The following is a 22,449-nucleotide window of genomic DNA, read 5'->3' on the forward strand; positions in this document are numbered from 1 at the left end:
ATGCCTATTTCTATTTGTTGTTTGGCTTTCTTTCTCTCAAAATAGTATGAGTGAGCCTAAAAGTTAATCTTCAACCTAGGAAATATTTTAATGTAGGCGATATGAGCTATGTGCATAATGTCTATTCCTGTGTATGCACACTCACAGCACCAAAATTACTTGTACAAGTACAATACAATACCACTAAAGTTGATTGTTATTCTGGTCATTTCAAGAAGTCCCAAAAAGTTGAATCCGAGTCTTGTTTCTACTGCTTTTCTTAAAAAAAGCCCACAGTGACATTTACATTTCAGGGCTTAAGCTAACGCTGTTATCCAGAGCGACTCACATTGACTGTGACAGCACAATGAGCTTAAACTCCTTACAGTCAGATGACAAGCAGCCAGGAGTAAGAAGTACAAGGATCAGGGCCGCAGCCTCGAAATCCTGTGACCCTGCAGTGACCACACAAAATGCAATGGCCGCCACTTGTCACCGCAGCGGGCCCAAGTGAGGTGAGCGTGGGCGTAATTAGTTGCAAATGTGTGTCACTGTACGGCTGATGCAAGCGCCGAGTAACGCGGAGAGATCCGGGATGAATGTGGGAACGAAGCCTGAGGGGGACAGCGCTGAAAAGAACACAACGGTCCCGGTGTCGGAGACGCAGAGAGAGCCGGCCTCGTTGAAAAACATGATTAGCTTTCTGTTTGCCGAAAATTACGTGTCACGATGCGTTCGCACGAGTACATGTGTATGCATGAGGGCAGGTCTGCTATGTGTAAGTGTTTGCCTTTCTGCTTGAGTAGGACAAGGTAATTAAAGTTGAAACGAGAAATGAGGTTGCAGCACAGTTTCAGAAGCAAATTCATTTCCTTTCTTGATTTGTAATATTGTTTGGTTGGTGTTGAGTTTCCTTCTTATAACACTCACAATACATCACATCACTCTCAGCCGCAAAAACTATGTGCGTGACATGATAAGAGCCTGGAATCACAAGAGAGTATTTGCATTTTGGAGCAGTAAAACAATGCTTTTCAATACCTCAAGTGAAGAAGAAATCTTGCAGCAGACGATAAAAATATTATTTCCAAACATAATTCTTCACGCATACAGACTTTTTTCTCCACTGCACAGAGCGTGTGAGGAGAGAGGCGGACGTGGGATGCCAAAAGCTTCTGCTGAGTATTTCTAAAGCAATCACAACCCTAATTCAACTCGACATCTGTGATAGGAGGTGCTCATGATATAACTAATATTTTATCTGCTTTCTCTCACCCCCTACAACTTTTCAACACATACTTAAACCTAGAATTATTCTTTTAGAAACTCCTTAAGTATTACTTTTGCATTTAAAATGAAATGTAAATGGCATATTATTGATTTTTGGTACTTATTTTTGGGCAGGCTTGTTTCCTCAGGGCAACTAAGCCAAAATCAAAATTTATAATGACTTCCAGAATGTGGTTTAAATTAAAATCTATTACATATGCAAAAAAAAAAAAGGCTATCACTACGAAGGACAATGATGCCACAGAGAGCATCATTATTAGGACTCCCTCAGAGCTGGCTGCTCTTTGCTGCTGTGTCTCTCTCAGACAGCATTTAAGTTGAAGCAACCTCCAACAAGGAAATATTAATCCTCACAGTGATGGTGGGTCATTACTGCTGCCACCTGCTGCTTCAACTGCAGGAACCTAAATGCACCTGTGCTCGATGAATTGGCTGGTTCGCCCGTTCCACTTTGACTGAAATAGCCAAAATGCCTGCTTTGTGCAGAACTGATCTGCAATTCCATGTTTCAGATGAGTTTGGGCAGTCAAATGCAAAACTACAGGAGTCAAAATAATTTTTTTAAGAACGGGCGATACAGACTATAAAGCATTAAGCCGGGATACACTGTGCGATTTTGGGCTGTCCCAGACGAAAGATGACCATCGTGAAAGAAACTTAGTCAGCATTTAATCCCCTTAAAGATTAAATGCTGACTAAGACCTAACATTATAACTGCAACTTTCTGAGGATGTTTCAGTGATGTTGAGAGGTGACAGATCGTAAAATGTTCTTAAAACGTTCCCACAATGTTCCTTGAGAACAAAGGAAGAATGTTTACAAAGCAATATCCAGAAAACGCTTTCAGAATGTTATTAAGGTTTGAGATTACAGAACATTATTTTATGAAATGTTCCTGTTACCAAAAAAAAAGGAAAAAAAAGAAAACTTACCAATGAAAACATAATAAAAACATTCTCAGAAGATTTTTAGAGCCAAAAATTGCTAACTGGGTTCTACGTCCACGTTTTTATGTATTTTTGGCCTCACAGAGCACCAACATATACAACGCCGCCTCTGTTAAAAGGTACATTATTACATTTGCCGCTATTTTAAGTAACTTTTGATTCTGCCATCTAATGTCATCTAGTGGATGTATCTACCAAAAAAAGGATGCATGGAAGTATTTGGGCAGTGAGCGTTACAATGATCGAAATGAACGTATATCATCGTACATAAAGTGTGTACAGAAGAGCCTTTATTGGAGGCTAAAGCTGATTAAAAGAAAGGCGTTTAAGCAAACCCTGCTGTTGTGAGGTTTATTAATGGCCCCAATATCCTCTTAACAAAGGGCCACTGCTAATGTTTTGCAAAGGCTAGTCTGTAAGAGGGTCCAGCTGGACCACAGCGGCTGTGTGATGGAGAGCGGGCGGAGTGGAAGCAGGTGAAGGGGGGATGTTAAGAGGCATCCGGAGGTGAGGGTGATGACAGCACTCTTGGGCGAGGTTTCAGCCGAAAGGCACTTCAGCCGGCACGCCGAGTGTGAAAAGCACAAACCAAAAGTTCACATCAAGCGCAACAAAAGCTTGTGTGCCCTCAGACACTGGCAGAGAAACACACTCCTACATGCACACAACCTTTCAGCCACTCATTCAAAAGCTGGTTCAAACCCTTCAGGGAACACGCTGTGAAAATGTATTTTGTCTTTTTTATTTTTGAGGGAGCAGGTTTTCAATATGCAAAAACTGCACTCATGATGGCTTTTCATACTTTTTACTTTAGTTAGCTGACCAGCTGCAACATACTAGCCCTGCTAAATATATCTCAAACGTCCAGGAAGCACCTAAAAACTTTGTAAATCTGACCAACAAGCTCATAATAACTCACAAACTGGTCTTACATTAAAAAAATCAAAAGAAAAAAAAGAAACTGAGTGCCTTGATAGAGGTAAAAAATATAACAATAAGTTTTAAATTATGTTTATTTCATATTTCAATGTTAAATTTACTGATTTGAAATTTGTTGTTGCAACTTAAAAATGATGAGTGGAATTGACTCAAGTTTTTAAGAAGTTGGACTTAACTGAAACGTTTTACGTATTTTGTGTCACGATGAAAATAATTTTGCACATGGCGGAGATAGGACAGTGGTTCCCAACTGATGGGTCGCAATCCAAGAGTGGGTCAAGGCAACCTGTGTCCTAGATTTTTTAAAAGTAAGATCAACCAGTCAGATTTTACAGTGCACTGAGAGCTCGTCCTATTTCCAAATGCCACCACAGTTACTTGGACAATGACTTTAAGAAATAAAGTCATAAACTGAGCAAATCTATTGTGGCTGCTGTCATCTTATGAGGTATAAACCAATCACACGGGAGCTTTGTCAGAATGCCTGCTCTCTGTCCGTCAGCACAGTGAATTTTTTGAAAAGTGGGTTAACGTCCCCAAAGCTTAAAATCTGCAGTGCACGACAGTCTATCCCAAAAACCTGTTTCCTGATCCGCAGGTGAGATACAGACAGCCTGATGTGAGACTTTTCCTCCAACGAATCGATAAATGAATTTATTTATTTTTTTACTATAATTTTGGTTTCCCAGAATTGTTACAAAAAAACTGTAAAATTGTCTGTCATTTTCATCCTCTGTGCACCCTGCAGTGCTCCCCACAGTTCGGCAGATTGCTTTGGCATCCTGCGTTCAGTCCTTTCAAAAAATTATTGACTTTTTCCAGTTGACTCAGTGCGGCTCGAAAGACATCATGCGCTGTGCCATAGGAGCAATTAATTATGGTCACTGCACTTCAGTAATGTACTTTCAATGACTGACAGTTCAAAATGAAATACTGTTTGCTAAATTTTTTGGAAATACTGAGTGACAGAAACCCTGTGATGCTCATGAACTCTGGAGTATCGACACATCTGCAGGTTTTGAATTACTAAGCACTTTTTTTATACACGACAGTTACTATTCACATTTTTACTTTGTTTTTTTGCTTTATTAAAATGCAACACCTGCAAATGTTCTGTATATCATTATGTTTTAGCTGTATGTGTGTATTAAGATGCAATCCTACTGAATGATTTGACAAATTTTAACAAAATCCATTCAGAAACAAATAGAAAGACAGCAATGCCAGCTTTGTCCAGGTCAGCATTTGAGCCTGTGAACGCTGGCTGATCTGCAGTTTATGTAATTTAAGGTTTTCTTTGGGTAGCCATGAACCCCCCCCCCCAAAAAAAACCCATCACAGCAATCAAACCGGCTAAAGAGAGATAAAAGCATGTATGAGGTTCTTAGGCTGTCAGAAAAATGGCTGTGCTTCAAATAAGGATAAAAAAGCACAAAAGTGAAGGCTTGATGTTTTGTTCCCACAGTTCTGAGCTAATGCACGAGGTCTCTGCTGCAGTAATTAAAGTGTCGACTCATTTCAGTTCAGTTTTAGGAAAATTGTGCAGCACAATCGCCAGAATAAATGCTGGCATTGTACTTTTCGGCAAAATAAAAATGACACATTTGTACATTATTATAAAGTGGATATGTTGGAAGTTTTCGTGCATGTGGTTATGTTTAGGTATAAAAGTCAGTTGGTTATGGTTTGTAAAAGATTGTGTTTTGGCTTTAAATATCCATATTTGGTGCATAGTCATGGCTGGAAATGCTGCTGATTTCCTGCATAAAAAAAATATTTTTCCTGCATGGTCTGGTCTGGTCTTGACCAGTGGTCTGCAGCCTGGCCGCCACTCACCTGGGCATCACACCTCCCATGACCTTCTTCACCTTATAATGTTATTTTTCAGCACGAAAATGAAGATACGAGTGAGCAGGGGATGATTTACAAATACCTCTTTGTGATACTTTTTACACTATAAAAAAAAAAAAAAAAGCTAAAATGCAAAACACTAAGAAGTGGATACAAAATTCAGAGTTTTTGCATCCTTGTATTGCTCACCCCTCATTATTTGGAGAGTATTTGTTTTTTTTTATTTTGTGTTTGGTCTTGACGTAAAAACACTGCTTAAGGCAGAGAAACTAATTACATTAGTTGAGAAATAACAACTTAACTGGCAAGCAAATAATAAAAAAAGATGTGATGTACTATAAGAGACAATTACTTTAACATTTACTTCACTAGGCTCTGCGGCTCAGCTGAAAGTTACTTCTGATGAAGTTCAGTCACCTCCAACTCTCTCTTTACACTTCTCTGTTGTTAATCTCTCCATCCTACTCCTTTTCTGAATAAGTATGTCTCTCCTCTTTGCCTTTTCCATGCAAATTGCAGCATGAATTAAGTTTGACTGGATGGATATTTGTTGGTGTTTTGGCACAAGAACACAAGCATTTGTGTTTTTGCAGAATTTCAGCTGCCTCTGTGTGCTGCTTGCTGACTGTTAACACTTACAATGCTTCAAAATCTTGAGGTCTGTCAAGATTTTAGGGTGCGTCATTGGATTATCTAAAGTCCTGCAGCAAGAGTTTGCGATCATCGACTGGGTTGTTTACAAACCTTTACGAACCAAAATTTGGTGCAGAATTTGATAACCTTAATGTTTCCTTTTTTTAACTAATCAGTAAGTAGTAGTCAAACTTTTTGGTAGCCAGCAAGTTTGCTAGAAAGTATTCACTCAATAAACATACAATAATAGTACTCTGCAAGTTTTATAATAAAAATATAACTACTGACAGTGACATTAATTTGGATTTCAGCTTCTATGTGGTAGTAAAGTATCTGCTTGCTTTACAGTTTCCCTGACAGGATAGATGAGCTCAAGTTTGAGCTAAAATTTTACACAGCCTAAGAACAGAAAAACACTGGTACAATAGTATAATACAGCGGTTCAGATAGTAACGATAAGATGTAACCGATTTGACCGGATACATTTCTATGCAGACGATACGCAGCTCTATCTCTCGTTTAAACCAAACAACCTCAACAAACCTACCACCCTCCATGACTGTTTAGCTTCTGCTGATGTCTCAAAATTATCTTCATCTCCATTCTGATAAAACTGTGGTTCTTGTGGTCACCCCTGATTACATTAGTAAGGAGGTCAGTCAATACATCTCGCCCCTCACCAACAATATCAAGACCACCTCTAAGAATCTCGGTATACTGTTTGACCAACACGTGAACTTTAAATCCCACATTTCTTGAGAAAAGATGACTCCGTAACTGTCCATAGATTTTTTCTATTATTAATATTGTTATTATTATTCTTTTTCTTCTTATTATTATGATGACAACTTATAATTGTTTTAATTTTATTTTATTTATTTATTGTTACATTTTTATTTTACGTAATTATATTATTAATTATTATTTTGGTTTTAGTTTTAGTTTTGTTTTTTCTGCTCTGTGAGTGTACCGCTGAAAATACTACAGGATCTGTGACAGGCATGTATGTCCCCTGTATGCATACACTGAATGTTTATTGAGAAATGCCAATAAAAAAACAAACAAACAAAAAAAAAAAACGACTATATTTCACAGGCATCACTCAATCACCATTAACTCGACTTTAACAAGTCCAAAATTCAGTGGCTTGGTTAACAAATACTGGCCGTCACATATATACCCTGTTCTTGCCATTAAGTTATTATCATTATAGAGAAACACAAAGAAATGTGTAGCTGTAAGCCAACCAAAGCCCACGTACTTAATCTGAACGCACACAAAACAAAACAGATGAGGGTCAAATGAGAAGTTGGAGTTGTTGCAATGCATTTGTTCTTTTCTCAGCAATTCTCTATCCACAAGAGAAAAAAAGGTTCATGGAAGTTTCAAGGGCAGAAGTTGGACTCAAAGCAAAAGAATAAAGAAATAAATTACAGTTCGGCTATTATCTTTGAATTCTCCATTTCCTTGTTACAATTCCAGTTCTCTCCTCAACGCAGCTAACACAGTTTAAAGACCATACAGAGCCTCTCGCAGATTAAAGTAAACTAAAATACCTCCGCACTAAAGAGTTTACATCAATGCCTGTGAAAACATGGATGCTTCAAACACATCTTCCCCAGGCAGCACAGAAGATCTCTAAAATCAGCACATTTTCAAGATTAATGTCACCAATTTAGTATCTGACTAGAAGTCTCCCCTTCTGCTCTTTATTTATGTCATTGAATAATAGCCAGAAAAGTGTTTTTGCAGATCATTATAATGTCACAGTGAAGATGACCTTTGCCTTTGTGGATATAAATGTCAGCACTTGATCATTCTATCCCATTAGATAGAATGATGATAAAAAGTGGCGTAAAAACTTGTTTTGTGAGGTCACAGTGATCTTGACCTTTGACCATCACAATCTTACTAGTTCAAGTCCAAATTTGAAAATATTCCATCAAGGTGTTCTTGAGACATCATGTTTGCAAGAATAAGACAGATGCAAGATCACATTGACTTTTGAACATCAATCACTAAAATCTGATCAGTTCATTTTTAAGTCCAAGTAGATGTTTGTGCCAAATTCTTAAAAAAAATCCTTCCAAAAAATCCCTTAAGGCATTGTTAAGATATCAGACAGATGTACAGATGTACTGACATATGTACATACATACGGACAGATGGATTGATGGACGGAAAACCAAAAAATAAAGAAGGGTTTGGAATGCATTGACCACCTAAATTTAATTAGTTCATCATTAAGTCTCAGTGGACGTTTGAGCCAAATTAAAAAAAAAAAAATCCCTCAAGGCGTTCTTGAGATATTGCATTCACAAGAATGAGACAGACAAAGTGGCAATGAGATTGACCTTTGATCTATGACCATCAAAATCTAATCAGTTCATCATTAAGTCTCAGTGGACATTTGTGCCAAATTTGAAGAAATCCCCTCAAGGTGTTCTTGAGATATCACCTTCACAAGAATGAGACAGACAACCCGAAAACATAATACCTCAAGCCTCGGGCAAACGGAGCATGATGCCAAGACAGAGTCAAGACAAAAATATTTTCCTGTTCTTCTCAATTTAAAACGTTCTCTAATTATAAACCTGTAGAGTGAGGAAATACAGCTCAAATTCAACTCTGGAAACCAAAACACATTTAGCTTATTCCACCAACTACATAACTAATACTGTAGCAGTCTTGCAGAGCTGCATTTTGCAATTTTGTATGATCCATTTACAGACGCAACCTCTGAGTTTCTGGAGTATCTTTATACTTACTGGTCTGAAACCTCAGTCCAGTCTTCCTTTAAGCAACACTGACCAAAAACATTACGTCTGAACAGCAGCTTCTTAGTGCCCAAATTGTATACAAACACCAACTGTCCTCATTTACCAACCAGAGTAGCCAAAGTCTATATTTGTTGTCAGCATGAGCCTCTGACTTACCTCTCGTCGCCTTGACGCCCAGCAGCTTTGTTTGATCTTCCAAACCACAGCGGCCACAAGGAGCAGGGACAGGAAGCAGCTGTGGAGACATGAAGACAGGAGGAGACATATTAAAAAAGGGGAGAAAAAGACAGATTCATGTAGAGGAGAAATGACCAAATCTGGGAGCATTTGAGGACCCATTTGTAGCTTAGACGTACATGACCATAAATAAATCAATCAATGAGTGCTGATTTTCTTTGCGGAATTTATGCATATTCACGAGTTTGGTTTTTATTAGTCTGTATTATAATTTAACCCTTTGAAACCTAAGGAAATTGGCTTTATTTCCTTTAAAAACATGTAAAAAACAAGGTGCTCTTGAGATATGATCATGAGAATGAGATGGACAAGGTTGCAGCGACTTCAGACCACCAAAACCAAATCACTTCATTCTTGAGATCAAGTGGACGTTTGTGCCATAATTTGATGAAATGGACGGACTGATGAACAGAAAACGAGAAAATAAAAGTGTTTTAGGGTGCTTTGACCACCAAAATCTAATCAGCTCATCCTTGAACGGGGACAACCGGGCTGTCGTCCTGAAGGCATAAGAACCCAGCCTGCCCTGCTCTGTGCCCAAATATAGACCCAAAACTAAAAATATCCTCACACTTAAAGTACGTGAAGTAAGCGAGGATGATGTGATTGGTTCACAAGGTGCAGGTGTGAAATGCTGGCAGACGGAGGAGGCAGCTGTCGGTAGAGGTGGAGAGGCCAATCACGCTCTGTATTTTCCATTCATTTTTAAAATTTTTTTTTTGCTGTTAAATTTTTTACTTAATGTTTTTTCCCCCCACTCCATTTTCTGTGTTTTTCACATTTGCAGAAATAAAAAATACAAAGAATCATAACCCAGAGTGTTCTTTGCACTCACACAAAATCACCTTGAGGTGATGAAGGTAGGGGTGACATGTCTTCGGGAGGTGGCTTTGTTGGCAGTGTTACTGTGTGTGTGTGTGTGTGTGTGTGTGTGTGTGTGTGTGTGTGTGTGTGTGTGTGTGTGTGTGTGTGTGTGTGTGTGTGTGTGTGCGTGCACATCTGTGTGTGTATTCCCTGTCTCCCTCAACTTCCTGTGGCTGCTTTCACACTTGCACTTAAGAAGCTGTGAAGACGACAGGTAAGAAAACCACAAAAATAAAGACAAAGCCTCTGTATGTGTTTGTGTATGTGTGTGTTAGTGTGTGTGTGTGTGTGTGTTGCACAAATACATCAGAGCAAACATCTCCTGCAATCTGAACTTCATTCCCTGACTGTTGTGCTTCTCGCTGATTTCCTGTCAGCTTTCCTGCGGCTCTGCAGCCCAGACGTCCTATATTTCAGCTCACGTCAGTGTTGTGGCAACTGGCTGCTGATGAGCCGAGTATCAGTTGCGTGATGGCAAAACGCCTAAACACCAGTGATCCAAACATCGTCTCAGATTTTCCTCAAGCAAAACATCCACTGTTCAAAAAAAAAAAAAAAAAAAAAAATAGTCATTTGCACTTACGTCTTGTGGATAGCTCAAAGTTTTTCCCAAAACTATAAAACTGAGCAGTGGGACATTGAATTATGATGTTAAAATGAGACAAAATAAATTTCTGTTTAAAACTGATCTATAAATATTATGTTTATTTAGGGCTTTAGAGACTAATGAGGTACATTTTACATCAATAAAAAACAAACTGAACTAGAAAAATGCATCAGTTTCCCATCAAACTCTGTTTACAGTCTGTGATCACTGTCAGTGCAGCTGATGTAAGATTAAACTAAGTACGCAGTGATGTTTATGATTTAATTTACCATTCACACAGCTGACAGCCTGTATTTACATTACTCTAAGCACCATGTATTCAGAATGTGACAGCAGGAAAAGAAAAGGTTATCAATCTTAATGATTTTAATTGAGCTCTATTTGAGGCTTGACTTGTGAAAGAAAAACTCCATTTGAATGTTATCAGTTCATTAAATGGCTGTTATCATTCTACCTCCTATATTTACATATATTGTGAGGAAAGGACCTCTAAGGTCATTTTGAAGGGAGCAAAGAAAGTAGTCATGTAGTATTAAGAGGACAAAGTCTGTGTATGGAGCAGAATGTGGTGAATGAATGAGTCAAACAAACAGGACTTTCACCCAGGAGATGGCTGTTTGTGTCCTGTGTGAAACCATTATTACTGATGAATATAAGTTAACCTGCAAAATACACTTCTGTCACATCATGTGCTTGACGTACTTCATTTGCGTCACATATACAACTACCACTAGACCAGAAGGTGCATATAGAAGACTATCACAGTTTGATTAGGTATAGGTGCCAAACCTACTTTTTTAGTTTAACCCTTTGAAAGCTGGATTGTCATGACTTTTCTTACGCTGCACAATTTTTTTGCTTTGCTTTTAAAACATGGGGGAAAAGGCATTCACCAACCAGGCAAGAAATGTTACACAAATTGCCAAAAAAGTTATATTTTTTGACCATAATTTTTTGAAAGAAGCCAAGCTAATTTGCTCAGGTTTCAAAGGCTTAATGGGCTCATGACATTAAAAAAAGTTGAAAGAAACACCATGTTCATACTAAAAAGTGCTTTATGAAAAGAATTTGCTTACTGCAGAGACATTTGCCTTAACACTGCTGATATGACTGTTTACGTCTATACACACAAACGAAAAAAAAACAAAAAAAATCACTAAAAGTGAATTAAGTCATGTTTCACGTGCACCCTTACCTCCTTTTGCTTAAGATCACAGGAGTTATGGAGGTGAATTTTCTTTCAAGGGTTGGATGTGGATTTAATTGAACTTTTCCAGACATTTGGGCCTTCAAGCGACACTCCTTCCAGATTTTTCCTGCAAAGTTTTACCACCCTTTCAATCTAAATGCCTTTGCCCATTTTAATACTGACTGTGATGTGTTCAGATCTTTATTCATCCCTGCCGCCCCCTCCCCCGCCCACCCTGTGTGACTCTTTAAAGTGCCATCCATTCAAAAAAATTCCCTTATCTCTCCAGGCCGAGGAGGACTCTTAAGAGATCCATCCGTTCAGCCATCTTATTGATCTGGCTTCCTGCTCGCTGCTTAAAGAGCGACACGATGCTGATGAATGACCCGCGTGAATAGATATCAGCCTGGCATCAAAGGCCTCCCTGCCCAGCAGGGTGGGAGGGAGAGGAGGAGCGAGACAAAGGACAGAGAGGAGAGGAGAGGAGGAGGAGGAGGAGGGAGAGACAAAGGGACAGAGAGAAATGGACAGCAATGGTGAAAGTACGGAAGAGATCAGAAAGTGTGAGCTCAAGTCAGAACAATGGACAAAGAAAGAAGCAGATAGAATATGGATGTAACTGTATATTGATGAGAGCACAAAACAGACTCTCAGTAAAACTCGGTCTACAAACCGACATTTATGAGCGCACAGGCACCGATTTACAAACGTCAGATTCAGATTCGAGCGACCAGTCCTGATAATGCATGTGTTCGTTTCTGAGTCTCTCAATTTCAAAGTGAAAGAGACTAAAAATTTTGGACCCCTAAGGTGCAACTACAGCCATTACTATTGGGACTTCATGGTCATGTCTTAATTTTAAGTTTTGTTTTTTTTTTTTTGTAATTGCAAGACAAAAGACAAAACACTTACAAAAGTACTAAACACAAATACACACACTAATAACAGTGAAACAGTTAAAAACATTTCCACGTGTTGAGGACGCTGATTTGACGTTGGGGTATGCAGAGTGTGTGTGTGTGTGTGTGTAAGCATGTGCCTATATTGTAATCCAGTCATTCTGGTATGTTGGAGAGAAAGAAAAAGGGAAAAATGGAAAAAAAAAAAATTATTTAAATAATGAATACATAAATTAAAATCAATGTCATTAAAATTAGCTTTTAAATAAACTGAATCTCTGGGGGGACTGTTGACCATATGATTATTTACAGCAACATGCCATTTACATATTGTATGCCAGTATGCCATTAGCCTCCAGTTTCAATTATTGTGGCATTTGGATCTGCACGACAGATTGATAATAACTTCATCTGTAAAGCACTTTCTAAGCCAAACGCACAAAGTGCTTTCCAAGGCGAAGAAAATACAAAACAAGAGCAATATTAATAAAACATATATATATATATGTATATATATATATACACACACAGGCACATAAATACAAACCACCACTCTTTCTAATAAACTCATTGTATGTAGTACATAGCACACACCACTGGGCTGGGCGATAAGGCTTTAAAATAGGCTTTATCGCGACACACAATGTGTATCTTGATATTTTTAAATATCCTTTAAACTAATGTTAACTACTAAAATACAAAATTATTGAATGAACTGTAAAGTTAAATAAAGCAGCTATTGTCCGATGATAATGTTGAATACACTACTGTTATAATGAATTTTAACAAAATGCGGTTATAGGGAAGTTAAATAAAGTATTTTTACAATGAAATTGTAAAAAGTATTGCTATAATTAAATAAATCAAGTTCCACTGCGAGCGAACAACCATGAAGTTAGACTGTTAACGCAGTGCTGTTAAACCTGATGATTTATTCACTATAAGATGCAAACAAACTAAAAGCTTTGCAGTTCAGAGCTCTGCAAAAGCCCTGCTTTGTGTGTGTGTCTGTGAGAGGCAGAGAGCCGAGAGGTAAAGCGGGGGAGCAAGAGAACCCAAATGCCACTTGCTTATGAAAATGATGTTACACCTTAAACATTTTATATGTTGCACATGGAACAAGCCCCGATATATTGAGTATATTTTATCACCCACCCCTAGTCCCGGCTTTTATGTTGAAACTAGAACAAAATGAACAATTATGATCACAATTCTCCTCCTTTGCCATAGACTGTATATAAAGATTGACGACATGACAGCTCCCCAAAAGTGTAACTTTTCAGTCTGGATCGCCCCCTGGTGTCTGTCTGCAGTATAGGTCATAAAGCTCGCCCCTCCAATGTTAGTGAATGGGACATGGGCCAAACTAACAACTTAAATAACACGCCAAAAAATGTTTTTCCTGAAAGATTGTTTCTGTCACTGGAGGTAGTTCTCATCACCCTGATGTTTGTTCTAGTGATCGTTTTAACAAGTTTGGTTTTAATCAGTTATTAAATTATACAAAAAGGGGGAAGCTCTGACAGCCAATCCATGCGCTCGCATTCAGTGGAGCTGTTTGGTTGGACAGGTGTTTTGGTGGGAATTCGCTCACCGTGGATGGCAACACCTGTATCTTGGATACTTTAACCTCACTTAAGCATAGCAGGGATAAGTAGGGTTGGGTCGTCCATTTATATATACAGTCTATGTCCTTCGCAGACAAATCTAACTCTGCTCTTACAAATATCTGCCCATGTGCAGACTGACATAAAAGCAAATTTGTTTTAAGCTCTCTCAATTCTCAATATTCTCCCAGAGACGGAGCCCAAAAGACAAAGAGCAAAAGAGAAACATACAGACGCAGAGAGATGGACACAAACACAAGGAGAAGAAGACACAGATGGAAACAGACAGAACTGCGCGCTTCATTTGATCTCAACCTCCACAAGGGAAGCTGGCCAAGTTAGTCAGGCTTCAGTTCCCACCTCCCACCCCTCCCCCACCGCCGCTCCATCACACCGAGAGCTCCAACTCTCACTGGGAATAGAAACCAGCTTCCACCCGCAGATGCTCCTTCACCAGAAACCAACCATCGCACCTCGCCTTGTTTGAAGCACCGTTGTCACATCAGCTGAAAGTGATACATCTCTGGAGTTTCAGAGTCACTATAAGAGCATCGCGTCTACTCTGCAGAGTCGCTGAGAACAGATGGTAAAAAGCAGAGGAGTCACCGAGGTTGAAGAAAGTGTGTGGTCTGATGCATATGTAAATTCAGGTTTAACATCAATTAAAAAACAAGTGTTACCTAACTCCTAATTTAAGAAGACGGCCACACAGTCTATCTGGATCGATTTTTTCTTTGAGTCTTGGAAACCTTTACCATCACTTTTCTTTTGCTGTTTTCAGACACCTTTCACAAGTATTTAAACTTTTAAACATTGGGAATGTTGGTGTGATTTCTTTCAAAAACACGGAAAAAAAGGCAACAAGCAATTAATAATTAAAAATGTAATAAATGTTTCACAAATTGCAAGAAATTAGTAGATTACCAAAGTGTTTTTAAAAAGCTAAGGGAAAAAGTATAGGGGAAAAACTAGGGAAAATTATAATTATCATAATTACAAATTTAAAATAATTAGTTATAAATTACTGAAATTAGTATAAATTATTATAGTTTTTAATCAGTTTTCCAGGTCATTTCCTTTTTTAATCTAATTTTCTTTCTTTCTTTTTTAAATTATTTGTTAGGAAATTTTCTTTTTAAAAATTTTTAAAAATTAATTTCTTGCAAATTTTTCAGTCATTTATTCTTTCATTGCTCATTGCCTTCTTCCCATGTTTTTGAAAGAAGTTAAGCCAATTTGCTCAGGTTTCAAAAGGTTAATGGAAAGCATGTTTCCTCATAACCTGTGAAAATAATAAGCTGAATGTTTCCTGTGGAGTTTTCACTGTAAACAATGTTTGGTTTGTATTTTTTCACCTCGTCATATTGTGCATGTCCTCAAGGCCTAACAAACGTGCTGAGTGCTTTTCTTACCCGGTTAAAGCTTTTGCAAAGCTTCTCACTGAATGTACTGAGACCTGCAGTGTTTACTTTGGCTGGTGGTCTTTTTTTCTGCTGCACATTTCACTGCCACACCGGTGCCACCAAATACTACTCCCTCTGCAAATATGTTATGCATGTATTTATGTAATGATCTATTTATCTGCTTTATGGTGACTCCAAAACGACAAAAAAATCTACAGAGTATCTTTGAAAACATCCAGTTCTAATAGTTTTCATGCTATTAATTTAAAAGCAAGAAATACTGTGTTACGGAACAAAAAGTCCTGAAAACAAATTGCTCAAAATCAAATAATGATGATCATTTGGTAGAATTACGTTTTATGTCAGCCATTTATTTAGCTGCAATTTTTAGCGAAAAAACAGGTTCATGCAGTCTTTCTGTTTTCACAGTTTGGTACAGCACAATTTGGCTATGTACAGCATGTGTTAACCCCTTGAAACCTGGAGAAATTGACTTGATTTGATTTGACTTGATTGAAGATGGATACGAGCAACAAAAGAAGAAATTACCCTGAGGTTAGCAATAACTTTTTAAAAAGAACTGGAAAATTAATAAAAAGGAAACTTAAAAAAACAAAAAATACCTGGAAAAAACTACTTGAAAAATTATAATAATTTTGTCAAATAATTTTAAATACATAGTTATATAAATATGTGGAGTTTTTTTCTAGATATTCTTCTCTAAGGTTTTTGGAATTATTGTCTAAATCCACAATTTTTTTTGCAAATATTGTAACGTGTACTAACATGCCTTTTTTCCATGTTTTTGAAAGAAATCGCACAAATTTGCTCATGGTTCAATAGTTTGAAAACTTGTAAAAGACATCTGAATGCAGCCAAGAATAACTATGTCACTTCAGTTTCAAAGCGTTAAACCGTGTTATACCTTGAAACCGGTATACCGCTGCAACCCGACACATTTGTACATGAATTGGCGATTCCTAACATTCACTTAAAACCAGTGAATGACAAAAGAAGAAATGACCCCAAAATTAGTAATAATTTAGTAAAAAGTACAAGAATATTAATGGAAAACTGAATTTAAAAAAAGAAAAAAGAAAGCAAAAAAATGCACAAAAAAACCCAGCCATGACCTGGAAAAAGGGCTTAAAAATTAAAAATTACAATAATTTTGCAAAATAATTTTAAATATGTCATTAAATTAATATGCGCACTTATCTGCACACATTTACATGAGTTAGAGATTCCTTGCATTAACTTAAACAACTTCCCTATCAGTTCAGTGCTCAACAATAGAAACATAGGTCAAGAGAATGAACATGTAAAATAAGCAGGAAAATATCAAAAATGTCATGTGTGGCATGCAAACCTCTCCTGACTAAATCAAGTACAAAAACATGATGGAAGCAGTGTGTGTGAGTGTGGGAGGAGAGCCAGAGAGAGTGTATTATAACCAGGAGCTGCTGAGGCCAGAGAGGTGAGCTCTGACGTGTCATTGGCTAACCTGACAGCGAGACAACAGCCACAGGGCAAACACCAACACACCGGCTCTGTTGTCTACGGCCTGCTGAATACTAATCCGGCAGCCCGCCCGCCCGCCAGCCGCTGGCTTCCACTCCGGGAGCGGGAAATTAAACCCGCTCGGCAGCCAAACGCCATTTCGTTTTCAGCACAGCTGATAAGTTTGTCTGCTGAACCTCACGCTAACCAGCAGCCGCTCCGAGGTCCCGTTCTGCCCCTGCACTTGTCACCACTAAACCCTGCAGCGCTATGGGTGGTGGGACACTTCCAGGCAGCGTTACCCACCTGAAAAAGAAGCAGGGCTGCACGTCGCAGAATACAAATTTCCGTATAATCTCGGCTTTGTATAGTTTGTTTACTCGCTGCGAGCACAATGGGAGCTGGGAAAGTGGCTGGATCCACTTTATTTTTGATGGTGGGGTGAAAAATGAGATAGTGCCTGTTCTCTCAGGTAACATGAAGCATGTTGCTGCAGTGTGGTGTGCAAAGATTGCCGAAATGATTTTTTTTTTTTTACACAGCCTTGTTCGATGCCCCCAGTGCCAGATCATGGGTGTTAATTAGCTACAGATAATTAAATTCAGCACGGACAGGTATCGTCTCACCTTTTGAACGTAACGGAGACGGCAGACTGCAGCTAATTAAAACTGCAGGTTTGTAAATTGTGCTTTTTGTAAGTTCAATAAAGAGCATTTAATTATTGTACATTTTATTTTGTATATTTGGAGCTGCAGCGCGTGTGCTCATATTTACCTGTGGGGCTGGGCGATGAGAGAAAATCAAATATTACAATGTTTTTGACAAAATACACAGATATTAAAACAATACTGTAGGACTGACTATTGGTGCCTTAACAAAATTAATGTGGATATAATGATTAAGTGGCTGATAACAGAACAGCTGAATGATGATTATCTCTTTATTTATTTATTTTTTAACCATGCTGTGTTATAATAGACACCGCTTTCATGGTCAATGTGATCCTATCTCCAAATCCTTTTTTCCCTCTCTTTTCTTTGTACTAAATTTTGTTACATGCTATTTTTTTTCTTGTTAATTTATTTTTTAGGCTTTTGTAATGTTTTTGTGCCATCGATGTGTTTGTATATTTTGGAAAATAAAATGAAATACTCAAAAAAGAGCAAGAGGACAGCGAGAATAGTCTGATAAGTTTAGAAAATGACATCGCTTCACTGTAATGCAGCCTTAAAAAGCAGTCTCTTTCACCAAGGAAACAGTCCTTTCTAATTTAATTTCATCTTGCTTTCTTAATTTATTACAACTAAACTATTATCACAGTTTTTTTAATTCAATTTTAATTACATCTTGTTTTATTATAATCATTATTATTATTATTTTCTTTTTTCCTTTCTTTCTTTTTTTTAATTACTTTTTTGTTTTTGTTTTGTGTGGACCCCGGGAAGAAAAGAGACTTCCCTGGGGTCCGTTTCACAAAGCAGGTTCAACAAACTCTGAGTGTAACCCTGAACTCTGAGTTGATCTACTCTGAGATAGGAAACTCTGAGTTTCCGGTTCCAGAAGAGCTGATTTGAGTTGGTTTAATCAACTCGGAGTAGTTTCACCTGGAGTTAAGCGCGTGCACCACAACTATAAAAAGCCAGCATCAATGGAGCCCCGATTCGACGAGTCACCATGGCAACGGGGAAGCGGAGGGCTGCGCTCTTCACCCCACTCGAATTGGAAATTTTAATGCGCTCATATGCGGAGTTTGAACATGTTTTTAGAAAGAAGTGCAACACCGCTGCAGCTGCAAAAGCGAGGGAGACGGCGTGGGAGAACATTGCTGCCCGGGTCAATGCGTAAGTTTAAATGTAGTCCTTTCCAATCACAATACTATTACGGGGGAAAACTGTTTGAATGGTAGCGTATTAATTTATTTCATTTTATTTCATTTAGGTGCAATGGGGATGGGGATGTGTGTGCCATCTATGCAGCCAATCACACTGGGAAATCCTAAAAGAAATTAAAATTACTAATCCCAGTCTGAGGTTGCAGCACAATGTCATTAACGGAATATGATTCAAAATTAATGTAACAGATGTCTACATCATTCACCTGCAGTCCTGTGGAACTCCTCCTTGATGGCTCTGACAGGTTTATGTCCACGGAAAACGACAACGATGTGTAAAAGTCATTTCAGGGCCAGGCACACTTTTCTGACCGCCCTGCATACAGTTGCCTTGCTTAAATGCTCTGCATCTCCAACATTATACAAGAAACTGCCATTTGCAAAGAACCGCAGCGCAACACACAATATCTGATGGGATGTGAGAGCGTGACTGCGGTTGGTAATGCTGCAAATGTAAGGACGGATTAGGTTGTGTATGTATAATATGGACTGTGATGTGAAACGGTACCGCTCAAAAAGATAACTGTCCGGAAATGCGAGAACATCTATCCGCGATCTGAAAACAATCTCCCGACGAATATTTAGGCCTAATTCTCTGCGCAGTAATGCTGCTCCTTCATCCACTGGATCATTAATGATAGGGCATGCCATTTTGACAGACGGCAGAACTATACTCCGACACTCGCCTATGAATGAATGAATGAATGAGGAAATCAAATAGCATATGTGGCTGAAAGAGGGCGGAGACTGAGAGAAACTCGAGGTTCATTGAGAAAAACCTGGTCCCGACCAGGTTAGGTTCATAGAGTCTGTTACTATGGTAACTGACCGAGCGCTTAAGTTACCCCTCTCTGTGAAACAGGCTAGAGTTACACTTCTTTCTCTGGTTTGAGTTACCTCCCTTTTTGAAACGGAAAACTCAGAGTTTCCCTCATTTCAGGGTTAACAGACTCAGAGTTTTCGCTAAACCTGCTTTGTGAAACGGACCTCTGGAGGCATTTCCAATGTAAACAAATAAAACATAAAACATAAAATTGTGTAAAAAATTAAAAATCAAAAAATTAAAAATTGAATAAACAAAGAGTAGAATCTGTTTAAAAACGACAAAAATGCCTCATACCAGAAGAAATGTGATGCAGCAGAGCATCCTCGTGGGTATTTTCACTTCTCACATCAAAACAAATCAATCACATCAACGCATCCTGTTATGAAAACAATGCAGCTGATTTATCCAGTGCAGCCGAGGTTTCCAAACCCTCCATAACCAACCGCATTATCAAGTAAAATGTTGTGTCTGCTTTTTCTTCCATGTATTGGGCCATAAAATCACATTATGATATAATATCAATATATTACGCAGCCCTATTTACCTGCAGGAAGCTATTCGAGACTGACAACTTGGTAAATGTGACCTTGTTTGGAGCAAACTGCCTGTCTGAGATCTAATCTGTGGAAAGAAGAAGCTGCGGTGACAAAAACTGAGAGATCAAAACAAAAGCTGCAGCGAAAAAGGCGACCAAAGCAGCCGAGGGAATATGAGGATTTAAGAAATTGATTGGTGAATAAAGGAGCAGATTCCTTCTAAAAGCGTAAGCAAGCCGAGCCGGCGCACCTTCATCCTGAACAGGTAAAAGAGATCAGAGCAAAAACAATGAGGTGAAAAAAATCAAAAAAATAAAGAGCTTTTCCACAAGTCATGTTATATTTCCCACAATCCTGCAACGGGGCCCGCAGCATGAGGAGTCCAAAGACGTCTTTTTAGCTGCTTTCTGCAAGAATTTGCTTTTTTTTTTTTTTTAAATCGAGCTTGCCAAAACTGATTTCCACAGCAGGAGCTCCGCAGCCTTTAAAGTACACATATGAGACGTGGAGGGGGGGTGTGGACACGAGGTGGGAAGAAAAGACCTGGCCTCCCTCATGGGACTCCCCAGGAGGGCGTTACAGCCCAGTTCACGTTCCCTTTGCTCTCCTCCCTACTCATTACAGGTGAGTAAGAGGAGGAGAAAGAGCGGAGAGTGGAGTCGAACCTACTGATCTGACTCATTTATTATTAAACGGACGCAGAGCGGCTGTCAGCTCCTCCCGGACCTATCGGAGGGGGGGCGGGCTTAACCACCAGGCGCTCCTTGCACTCTCTCTATCTGCTCCATCTTTCACTTGTATCTCTCTGCAGCTCGGCGCTGATGACCTGACAATGAGGTCAGATACAAAGAGAGAGTGTTAAAGAATGCAAGAGGAGAGGAGGAGAAGCAGAAATACCAGCATGCAGCAGTGCACCTGAGCGCACCGGTCAAGCTGCACTCACAATAACAACACGGACATTTCATACACTTTGATGTAAAGTGTCAGAGCTTCATTATTATATCCTATTAGACATTTGTGCAAAATTTAAGCATACGTTTTCTTGAGTTTTGGCCCAAAACATGGTTTATGAGTTCACCATGACCTTGACCTTTGACCAGCAGATTCTAATTATTGAGTCCGAGTGGATATTGGTGCCAAATGTGACAAAACTCCCTCAAGGTGTTTTTGTTCGCCAGATATTGCATTTACAACAATGAGGCTGATGCAAGGTCCTGTTGACCTTGACCTTCAAACATCAGAAACTAATCAGTTCATCCTTGAGTCCAAGTGAACATTTGTTTCAAATCTAAAGAATTCCTCTAAAGGTGTTTTTGAGATGTCACATTCATGAAAACAAGACAAATGCACAGTCACCATGACTTTGATGGTATGAGTTCTTGAGTTATGGCAAAAAACATGTTTTATGAGGTCACCATGACCTTGGTCTTCGACCTTCAACCACCAGATTTTTATCAGTACATTCTTGAGCCCAAGTAGACATTTGTGCAGAATTTGAGAAAACTCTCTAAAGCCCATTTTCAGCTGTTTTGTTCACAAAAATAAGACAGATGCAAGGTTGCAGTGACCCTGACCATTAAAGATCAACCACTAATCAGTTCATCCTTGAGTCCAAGTGAACGTTTATGTCCAATTTGAAAAAAATCCCCTTTAAGATGTTCTTGAGATATCGCTTTCACAAGAATGAGAGAAATGGAAAGTCACCATGACCTTTACTCTTGACCACCAAAAACATCTTATCTCCTCCAGTCCATTCAAACATTTGTGCCAAATATGGTGTTTAAGGTGTTTTTGAGATATCACTATTAAAAGTATGAGACGGACGAGGTTACCATGACCTCAACATTTGACCTGTGACCACTGAAATCTAATCAGCTCATCCTGGAGTCCAAGAGAACATTTGCACCAAATTTGAAGAAATTCCCTCAAGGTGCTCATGATAACATGTTTACAAGTATGAGACAGATTTTAAGGTCAAAGTGACTTTGACCTTTGACCTGTGACTATCAAAATCTTATCAGTTCATCCATGAAAAAAGAAAGAAAGAACAACCCTTTATGTGCTCTTTAAATATTTGGTTCACAAGAATGAGACAAACAAGGTCACAGGGACTTTGACCCTTGATCTATGAGCACCGAAATCTATTCATTTTATCCTTAACACAAAGTGGACGTTTGTATTAAATTTAAAGAAATTCCCTCACAGTGTTTTTGAGATTTCAACTCCACAAGAATGGGCCAGACATATGTACAGATGGACAACACAAAAAACACACTGCCGCCGGCACTGGGGCATAAAAAAGGAGATGGAGCAAGAGGTGGGGAGAAGAAAAAGAGGCAACGGGAAAGAGGGAAAAAAAGATAAGGTTGGAAATGTGGAAGGAATATGAAAGACAGTGTGGAAGAAGAAAAAAAGAAGAAGACACACCGAGGCAGGGAGGTAAATGGACCGGCGGTGCTGCAGCAGCAAAG

General features: G+C 38.7%; 1 protein-coding gene across 1 annotated transcript in view; it reads right to left on the reverse strand.

Annotated features, from left to right (window-relative positions):
• The window catches only part of atrn (attractin), a 203,256-nt gene that overhangs the window by 63,519 nt on the left and 117,288 nt on the right, over positions 1-22,449 (reverse strand). Inside the window, exon 26 of the mRNA XM_088087328.1 lies at positions 8,576-8,654. Coding sequence (XP_087943454.1) covers positions 8,576-8,654 — 79 coding nt within the window. The remainder of the gene's footprint in view (positions 1-8,575; positions 8,655-22,449) is intronic.

Source organism: Plectropomus leopardus, chromosome 14, assembly GCF_026936395.1.
Source record: "Plectropomus leopardus strain MGB_pleo_1.0 chromosome 14, ASM2693639v1, whole genome shotgun sequence".
Classification (NCBI taxonomy): Eukaryota; Metazoa; Chordata; class Actinopteri; order Perciformes; family Serranidae; genus Plectropomus; species Plectropomus leopardus.